Source organism: Cervus elaphus, chromosome 3, assembly GCF_910594005.1.
Source record: "Cervus elaphus chromosome 3, mCerEla1.1, whole genome shotgun sequence".
NCBI lineage: Eukaryota > Metazoa > Chordata > Mammalia > Artiodactyla > Cervidae > Cervus > Cervus elaphus.
The window spans coordinates 23,317,359-23,327,818 of record NC_057817.1 but is presented as its reverse complement, the minus strand read 5'-3'; the positions used below and the strand labels follow the sequence as shown (position 1 = coordinate 23,327,818).

Below are 10,460 nucleotides of genomic sequence, written 5' to 3'. Positions count from 1 at the left end.
TTTGATGAGTACATCTTGGAGCAAACTTTAACATGTTCCCAAGTCTCTTGTGTTTTCCATAAATTGTGATTCCAGTTTGAACTTGTCATTAGGTGACTGATCTAGGCTTATGACTCTATGTTGAAAAGTGTGAAATAATTATATTGTTTGGAAGCAGTGCTAGAATACTTAACAGATGACTCACTGTATTTAAATTGTTTTGCATTTATAAGAATTATTTAGATGTTTGGTAATGTTTACCTATCAGAAAACTGAAGGGCTGAACAAGAAAATTGAGTATGTTAAATTTACAGGTGCATAAACAAATAGGACCTAATTAAACTTAAAAGCTTTTGCACAACAAAGGAAACTATAAGCAAGGTGAAAAGACAGCCCTCAGAATGGGAGAAAATAATAGCAAATGAAGCAACAGACAAAGGATTAATCTCAAAAATATACAAGCAACCCCTGCAGCTCAATTCCAGAAAAATAAATGACCCAATCAAAAAATGGGCCAAAGAACTAAACAGACATTTCTCCAAAGAAGACATACAGATGGCTAACAAACACATGAAAAGATGCTCAACATCACTCATTATCAGAGAAATGCAAATCAAAACCACAACGAGGTACCATTACACACCAGTCAGGATGGCTGCTATCCAAAAGTCTACAAGCAATAAATGCTGGAGAGGGTGTGGAGAAAAGGGAACCCTCTTACACTGTTGGTGGGAATGCAAACTAGTACAGCCACTGTGGAGAACAGTGTGGAGATTCCTTAAAAGACTGGAAATAGAACTGCCATATGACCCAGCAATACCACTCCTGGGCATACACAACGAGGAAACTAGATTGGAAAGAGACACGTGCACCCCAGTGTTCATCGCAGCACTGTTTATAATTGCCAGGACATGGAAGCAACCTAGATGCCCATCAGCAGACGAATGGATAAGGAAGCTGTGGTACATATACACCATGGAATATTACTCAGCCGTTAAAAAGAATTCATTTGAATCAGTTCTAATGAGATGGATGAAACTGGAGCCCATTATACAGAGTGAAGTAAGCCAGAATGATAAAGACCAATACAGTATACTAACGCATATATATGGAATTTAAAAAGATGGTAACGATAACCCTATATGCAAAACAGAAAAAAGACACAGATGTACAGAACAGACTTTTGAACTCTGTGGGAGAAGGTGAGGGTGGGATGTTTTGAGAGAACAGCATGTATATTATCTATAGTGAAACAGATCACCAGCCCAGGTGGGATGCATGAGACAAGTGCTCAGGCCTGGTGCACTGGGAAGACCCAGAGGAATCGGGTGGAGAGGGAGGCGGGAGTGGGGATCGGGATTGGGAACATATGTAAATCCATGGCTGATTCATGTCAATGTATGGCAAAAACCACTACAATATTGTAAAGTAATTAGCCTTCAACTAATAAAAATAAATGAAAAAAAAATTTACAGGTGCAACTTAAAATGTTCAAATGTATGTATTTAATTTTCTTTTATGGAAAGTTCCCTTAAAAGAGTTTTATTTTAGTTGCTAGTCTAATTAGCAGAATAATAAGATCAGTAAGTTGAACTTTAGGAAAAACTAGACTTTACTCTCATTTCAGTAAATTGAATGCTAATTAAAGCAATGCTACTTAAACTAATCTATGGATAATTTCCTTGTGCAGGAAAGCTACCTCAAAGACACCAAAAATGCTTTTATCGGTATAAAGATGTTTTTGTCCTCTACTTTCCAAAATTATACTCAAACAACGAGAACAGAGATGAATGGCAAGAGATGGAAGAATGGCACCTGGTTTAGGGGACTGAAATTTAGCCTGCAGGTTGTACCAGGCCTCAAACAATTGGTGTCACCACGTATTCAGGAAGAGGGAGAGAGGAAAGGGCTGAAAACTGATAATATTTGAAAGTCAGTATAAGGTGCAATTAGATCCAAGTCTCCCATACACATCAGCCCACCCTGGTCAGAAATGGGAATCTGAATCTGAGAAGCTCTGGACTCAGGAGCACCATACGTGGAGGATGGCACGGGAGAAGCACCCAATAGGAAACCGCTGAGTGAGTCCCCAGCTTCCCGTCCTTGTGCGGCTCCAGAATGTCAGCACCCTTTGTATTCTGAGCCTGGCCTGCGGCCTTCCCCATGACCATATGAACCACCAGAGGTCCTCCCAATAAATTCCTTATCTGTTCAGTTCAGTTCAGTTCAGTCGCTCAGTCGTGTCCAACTCTTTGCGACCCCATGAATGGCAGCACGCCAGGCCTCCCTGTCTGTGACCAACTCCTGGAGTTTACCTTATCTGTTAGTTGGAGTCAATTTCTATGCCTGCGCCCAGGAACCCTGGGCGTGTGGGATCTTAGTACCCCAATCAGGGATTGAACACACGCCATCTCAGTGGAAGCACAGAGTCTTAACCACTGGACCACCAGGCAAGTCTCCTATCTTGCTCAAAAAGAAAAAAAAAAACAACAACAAAACAGTTCCTAGGGAGGACCTAACAGTAATAGGTAGAGAATGAAGGAAGGCAGGAAGAGGCCATATGTGCTAGGTATTATGTTACTGCTAGACGCATAGCAAGTAAGAATGTGCGTGGGTAGAAAGGCAACATGACATCAGTGACAAGCCAACAAGATGTGAAAATGATAGAGAGAACATAGGTATGATGGATTCCGGGATTTTCAGAGTAGTGATGAGATTGTCCAGACTGTGGGCTGAGGTTGCCTTTGGGGAGCCGAGATAGAAAGTAAGCAGGAAGTTAAGAAAATGTCAGTTGGTTTTGTGATTAGAAGGTAACAGGAGTTAAGTTTTCTAATTGGTGAATTTAAAAATAAAGAACTGGGTCCTCTCAGCTGTGTCTCTTTTCCGCTTCTCTTTCTCTACCTCCCTCTCTTTCCCCTCTCTTTTCTTTTCTCCTTCTTTCTTCCTCCTTTCTTTCTCTTCTTCCTTTCTTTTCCCCAGCCTGTCTTCTAAGCCTGCCCATCTCCTCTGTCTTGGTTTAAGGGGCCTGAAGTTGCCTGACCATGCTAAACAATTGCGTGGCTACGCCTGCAAGTGGGAAGCAGGTTAGGGAACCATTAATAAGCTCAAAGTACTACAGACTTAGAGTTCTTTTCTATGATTAGCTTTACTAGTAATGAAGGCAATGTTTTGGTCTCCATCTCTTTCAACTGGTTATAATTTCAGGAACCTAAATTAGGTTTTATTTATTGGCTTCCTCAAAACCCAGCAATCTGGAATACCTAACACTTGAACCAAGTGAATTAGAACAGATAGGAGGAAAGATATGGGTATCGGGCCAAAAGGAATTAGAAAAACAGGAACAAGAGAAGTATAAATCAAGGTTGGTCTTATAACTGTTTTGCCTTCTGGAGCAGATCAGATAATATTGGACAGTGATGTTCAAGCTTTGGACCTCTCAGTGGTACCCAGGGAGCTGGTTAAAATCACAGGCGCCTGTGACTTGCACTCAAGATCTTGGGTGGGGGTCCTGCACCTGTTGTGTTTCACCAGCTCCTGAGCTGATTAGCACTCCAGAGTTTGAAAACCTCTGCTTCAGAGTATATAATAGCCCAAATCATTATACTGGAAAGCAAAACAAAGTTTTCAAAACACTTCTAATCATGCTGGAAGCAGGCCGGCAGTTTTATGCAGAAAGCAAGAGACACAAGTGAGACGTGTTTGACAGATCAGTAGGACTGGAGAGAGATCAGTGATGGGTGGAGGAAGAAAGGTGATGGGAGTGTTCTGACAAGAAACTTGGGCAGGGCACACCAGGGGAGAAGATGTGGGGAAAGAGCTTAGGCTGGGTAGGCTGAGTAAGCGCTCACAGGTGGAGTCACCTTGGGCAGCTATTCTCTTGGAAACCTGGAAGAGTGACACACAGGGGCCGGGGAAAAGCTGTGCTTTCAGAGCTCCTGTTCCACAGTCAGGCTTCTGGCCAACCCTTGAGTCACCATCCTCTGGAATCTTGTTTCCACTGGGAACTGGCCCAAAGAAAGGAATACCCTCCTTCATCCAGAATTAACGAGGGGCTAATGTCTTGATGAAAGTGAAAGAGGAGAGTGAAAAAGTTGGCTTAAAGCTTAACATTCAGAAAACTAAGATCATGGCATCTGGTCCCATCACCTCATGGGAAATAGATGGGGAGACAGTGGAAACAGTGTCAGACTTTATTTTTGGGGGGCTCCAATTAATCACTGAAGATGGTGATTGCAGCCATGAAATTAAAAGACGCTTACTCCTTGGAAGGAAAGTTATGACCAACCTAGATAGCATATTAAAAAGCAGAGACATTACTTTGCCAACAAAGGTCCGTCTGGGCAAGGCTATGGTTTTTCCAGTGGTCACGTATGGATGTGAGAGTTGGACTGTGAAGAAAGCTGAGCGCTGAAAAATTGATGCTTTTGAACTATGGTGTTGGAGAAGACTCTTCAGAGTCCCTTGGTCTGCAAGGAGATCCAACCAGTCCATCCTAAAGGAGATCAGTCCTGGGTGTTCATTGGTAGGACTGCTGTTGAAGCTGAAACTCCAGTACTTTGGCCACCTGATGCGAAGTGTTGACTCATTGGAAAAGACCCTGATGCTTGATGCTGGGAGGGATTGGGGGAAGGAGGAGAAGGGGATGACAGAGGATGAGATGGCTGGATGGCATCACCGACTCGATGGGCATGAGTTTGAGTAAACTCTGGGAGCTGGTGATGGACAGGGAGGCCTGGTGTGCTGCGATTCATGGGGTCACAAAGAGTTGGACACGACTGAGCGACTGAGCTGAACTGAACTGAATGTCTCCGGGGTGCATGCACTTAAAGCTTCCTGTGGGTAAGATAGCATTCAAAAATGCTTGGTAAAGCATCAAGTGGTGAAAAAAGGCCAGTCTTACTCCCCTGATCCTCTTAGGTCTCATCCTTCCAGAGTCTTTCCACCTTGAGATAGTGCTCTTACGACCCTGGATGACCTCACTCGGTTGTTTTTCACAGGCCGGCATTGTGTGGGTTAACACTTTGTAAGTGCTCAGCTATTTATGTTGAGGTCACGAATATGAAGCCGCAGGGTTTTTTTTTTTTCCTTTTCTAAAATCTGTGTGCAGCCTTTTCCTCCTCCCCCACCCACTTCCTCCCTGAGTCAGTGTTCACGAACCCTCTTCTCACAGACACTTGTCTTGATCGCCCACGAAACAGTTTTCTTATTCGTTAAGAAACAAAAAGTGTATTGCCAACAAATACTTCTCCATGAAGACTATTGCTCATAATGGAAACAGGACCTCTATTAAAGGTGACCGATCTATCATTTTCCAAACTGATCTACTCTGTCTTTAAAAAGCATGAGACAGCTTGTGAAAGAAAAAAAAAAAACAACAACACACAACTCTGTTGTCCTCCAGGAAGTCAACTTGAAAAGTTTAGGGATGAACATCAACATCCCGTGTTTTCTGTAAGCAATCACTTATGGATGAGGAATCTAGGCAGCTGTTCTCAAACAGGTGCTTATCTTCGGCCTGAACTCATGGATTCATTTCTTGACCAGTTCTTTTTGGGAGGTCTGATGCTCTAGGCCCTGAGCTAGGTCCCAGGGATCCAGAGATACCCAAGATAGAGAAGATCCATGACTCTGAGGAGCTCAGGTATAAATGTCGTAAGATATTACCTGCATAGTACATATGCTTCTGCTATTGTGGCAACCCACTTCAGTATTCTTGCCCAGAAAATTCCATGGACAGAGGAACCTGGTGAGCTACAGTCCATGGGTCACGAAGAGTCAGACATGACTGATTTAGCAGGCATGCAGTGAACATCTGAAATATCTGTGGGACGGGGGTGGGGAAGGAACAGGAAGCACTAAAATAGTATTTTTAGGAGTAAGATTTGCATTGAACGGGAGTCCTCTAAATTCTCCAACACAGCATTCTTGGGCCCTCTTTCCTGTATTATAGTGCAAAGGCCCTCGGAGTTTGAGTTCTGAAAGGAGCAGAGTCTGGGGAAAAACAAACAAACAAACAATACAAAAAAAAACCTGGACAAGAAGGAGGTCTGATGAAGAGCCAAAAAAAGATTAACTAGCTAAGGGTTCTGCCTAGTGCTGTTCAGTTTAGTGAAGCTATTTGGTGGCTCTTACTTATTCAATACCATGGACCGGCATCTTTTGAATTCTGAGTACATGATATCATTTTTTCTCTTTCTTTTTTTAAAATTAGTTTTTCCCTTTTTTTCTTTAGTTGTATATCATTCTTTTTTTATGTATATATTTATTTGGCTGAATCAGGTCTTAGTTGCAGCATGAAAGATATTTGTTGCATCATGTGGGATATTTCACTGTGACACACAAGTCTCTCTAGTTGTGGCTGAGCAGAAACACTGCATCTCAGCCCTGTGGCAACCTGTCCTTCTAAAAGATATCCTGTTCTACAGCATCGAAACATGTATATTATCTAGGGTGAAACAGATCACCAGCCCAGGTTGGATGCATGAGACAAGTGCTCGGGCCTGGTGCACTGGGAAGACCCAGAGGGAGTGGGTAGAGAGGGAGGTGGGAGGGGGGATTGGGATGGGGAATACATGTAAATCCATGGCTAATTCAAGTCAATGTATGGCAAAAACCACTACAATATTGTAAAGTAATTAGCCTCCAACTAATAAAAATAAATGAAAAAAAATAAAATAAAATATATCCTGTTCTAGAGGACTTACATGAATCAGAAGTTTGGATTTTATTTTCCAGATGAGTATAGTGCGAGCTGTTCTCAAAGGGGAAAAAAAAGGGTAAAGACATTCATGTATATATATTTATATATATATATATATGCGTGCATGCTAAGCAGCTTCAGTCGTGTCCAACTCTTGTGACCCCATGGACTGTAGCCCACCATGCTCCTCTGTCCACGGGCTTCTCCAGGCAAGAATACTGGAGTGGGTGGCCATTTGCCATGCCCTCTCCAGGGAATCTCTCAGACCCAGAGATTGTCTCCTGTGTCTCTTGCATTGCAGGCAGATTCTTTACTGCTGAGCCACTGGGGAATATATTATATATATAATATTTATCTAAGAGAATTTCCTGCCATCAAACTGATCTTGGCCAAACAAGCTATACTGTCAAGTTTTTAAAAATCTGGTTTCCTGGGCTACCCTGGAGGTCCAGTGGTTAGGAATCTGGACACGGGTTTGATCCCTGGTTTGAGAACTAAGATCCCACATGCTTCTGGGCAACTGAGTCGGTGGGTCACAAATACTGAGCCTGTGTCGAGAACCTGCGTCAAAACAACAAGAGAAGCCATAGCAATGAGAAGCCCAAGCAACGCAACTAGAGAAAGGCTGCATGCAGCAGTGAAGACCCCGCACAGCCCAAAATACAAAAGAACTAGTTGCTTAAAGTGCTTTACAAAAAAATCTGGTTTCCTATGGAAAACTATACATGGCCTTCATCAAGATTACAAAAATAATAGCCCTATATGTTATGAAGTGTTCTAAGTACTTAATATGTATATTTGTATATCATTGAACTTTCACAATAAGCACATGAAGTACACTTTATAGGTGAAGAAAAGATCAGACAAGTTAAGCAAATTGTTTTCAAATCTAGGTGGGGCTTCAGTGCCCTCACTCTTAACCTCCATGATTCTCATTATCCATTCTGATACAGAATAGCCAAAAGAAGGCACTGACATTTTTGTTGTTTATTCAGAATCTTTCATTCTCAAATTTTAGGATCTATCAACATTACCCGTGATGTTTACATGCAGAGTTCCAGGCCTCAGCACTGACCTAGAAAATTAGCATCTCTGGAAAAGGGCTCCAGGAATGCTATTTTAACCAGCGTTGTGGATGATTCTAAGGCAGGTGGCTTGAAAACACCTTGTGACAAATATACCTGTGGCAGTTTGTGTTTCTCAAAGTTGGCCACAACCATATTTTCTATCATATGTATACTCTGCTAGTTTCTAGAATTTTGCCACTCTTCTTTCAAGAGAGGGGGGCCATGTCCCCTAGTTTTCAAACTGGGTGGGTTTTTATGACCACGAGAAGTCAACCAATAGATTATGGCGGGAGTGATGCTACCTGATTTCCAAGGCTAGGTCAAAAAAAAAAAGGTGATTCAGCTTCCACTTTTGCCTGCTAGAATACTCATTCTTGGAACCCAGCCACCAGGCGGTGAGGAAGCCGAGGTTGTTCCAGGGAGAGGCCCACTTGGAGCAGGACTAACAGCTCGTACCAACTTGCCTGCCATGTGAGCCATCCTGGAAGTGCTTCTGGTTCAGTCAAGCTACCCGAGCTGACACAGCATGTAGAGAGATGTGCCTTCCCTGCCAAGCCCTGCCCAAATTGCAGATTCAAGAACTAAATAAATGATTATTGTCCTTTTCGGCACTAAATTGAAGCTGAATTTTTATGCACTAGATAACTGGACTAGAACCCTTCTAATCCCATGTTCACTCCGCCTTTCTTCCTATCAAGGTGGGTTCCTGGACCTCTCTAAAATATTCTGCCAGTATCTCTGTCCAATGTCATTTACTTTCCCAAACTCTTCTAATGACAGAACGACTCGTTTCAGAGTTTTAGCTATTCAAAGTTCTCATTATTGCCTCTGAGGCTTGGTTTCTCATCTAAAAAACAACAGTAATAAGACAGCCTACCTTATACACTTTATCATTAAATGAGATAGTCCATGTAATCATTTAGCATCACGCTAATGATATTTTCTCTTATTATTTTTACTAGGTTTCTTGCATTCATATTTTCCATTCTTTAATGCACTAATTTTTTTTCTTATAGTTCAGTGCAATTCACAGGCTTTCTAGGCCTGGCATGCTCCCCTGACCAAGTCAGTTACATGCTTCTTCATCCTTAAGGATGCCACTTCTCCTTTGAGGAGCTTTCTCTGACTTCTCAAGCAATTAATGCCTGTGTTCAAATAACACCTTGAAGGAAACTCTACTACGGCCCTTAACGCACTGAATTGTAATTGTTGACGTGTCTCTATTCTCCACTGTACTCTTTAAGTTCTTGGAAGGCAGGGTCAGCCTTTTTGTATCCTCATCCACTAACATAGCACCGGGCACTCTTTTAGTCACCGTCTACTGTCTGCGCTACTGGGCTAGGAAACTCCGTAGCTAAGTAGTTAAGGGGTCCATGTTTTGGCGGAACAAAACTTCCCACACAACCTGTGGAAAGTGAATGTCTCTGAGCCTCATCTGTAAAGTGGAGGAAGCACCTTAAGGTTTGCTTTGACGAGAAAGGAAAATAATACCGCAAAAAGCCCACCACAGAGAAAGCAATCAATCATCAGGGTGTTACGAAATCGTTCCCCAACAATCCAATTTTCGGGTACCCTCACTCTAATCCTCCTTTAGCACGCCGGCACTCTAAGGGTAATCCTTCTTTTAGGAATTACTCTCTAATCCTCTCCTAGGTCATTCCTCCAGCGATCCAGTCGGCAAGTCAACTGCTAGGGCCAGGCATTCAGAAACCATTCTTCTTCCCCATCCCCAACTCTCTCCAAATTCTTTGCTTTTAGCTTTCCTAGGACTAAGGGGTGTATCGAAAAGGCTCGACTTATGCGAAATTTAAGCACCAAAAGTCTGGTTAGAGTTTTACTGGAAAACTTTCGAGACCCATACTTGGGAGTTTCGGTGTTTCGCTTCCCCTTGAGCAAGGAGCCCGCGATCAATTTGACCTGTCTTTTGCCCATCGCCCGCCCAGACCGCGCGCAATGCAGTAACGTTGAATGAGCTAACGAACCGATGAATGGGCTACGTCGACTGCCAGGCCTCTGTTACGTCGCCCATTGGCGCGGGCGTAGCCGCGGATAAGAGCCTGCGGGGCTCGGAGCACTCAATCCCACCTGCGCGCGGCAGGCTCGGCCACGAGAGCCGGAGCTCCGCGCCGCCCCGCGCCGCCTCCCCCAAGTCCCTGCCCCGCCGCGCGCGTCACTTCCGCCACCCCCAAGCCGGGGCGGGGGCGGGGAACGCGGGGGAGGGGGCCAAGTCCGAGGGAAGCCCGCCCGCGCCCGAGCAGGAACTACATTTCCCGAGGGGCCTTGGCGGCGGCGGCGGCGGCGGCGGGCGCGGCAACGTCCCCCGGAAGTGGAGCCTGGGACTTCCACTCGTGCGTGAGGAGAGCGGAGCCGGAGACGAGACCAGAGGCCGAACTCGGGATCTGACAAGATGGCCGGGCTGCCCCGCAGGATTATCAAGGTAACCGCCTGGGCCTCCCGGCTCTGCTCTTGCCCTGTCGGCGGACCGGGCGGCGCGGCCCCTCGCTTTCTCCGGCCCGCGGCCCGCGGTAGGAGGCCCGAGGCAGCGCGGAGAGGGTTTGGACGCGGCGGCGAGGGAAGTCGGGTGCTGGGGAGGGGGCGCCGGGGAGACTTCCGGCCGCAGTGGGGCAGCCGGGTGGCGGGGATCCGGGGCCCCCAGGAGGCCGCCCCGCGAGCGGGGAAGGCCTGGCCTGCGCCTAGGCGGAGGGTGGGGCTGC

The 10,460-nt window shown here is 45.0% G+C and overlaps 1 protein-coding gene across 1 annotated transcript in view; it reads left to right on the top strand.

Annotated features, from left to right (window-relative positions):
• Positions 1-10,033: 10,033 nt before the first annotated feature.
• UBE2N (ubiquitin conjugating enzyme E2 N) overlaps positions 10,034-10,460 on the top strand; it is a 39,939-nt gene continuing 39,512 nt past the window's right edge. Inside the window, exon 1 of the mRNA XM_043881224.1 lies at positions 10,034-10,183. Within this exon, the coding sequence (XP_043737159.1) occupies positions 10,154-10,183 (30 nt within the window). The 5' untranslated portion in view covers positions 10,034-10,153. The remainder of the gene's footprint in view (positions 10,184-10,460) is intronic.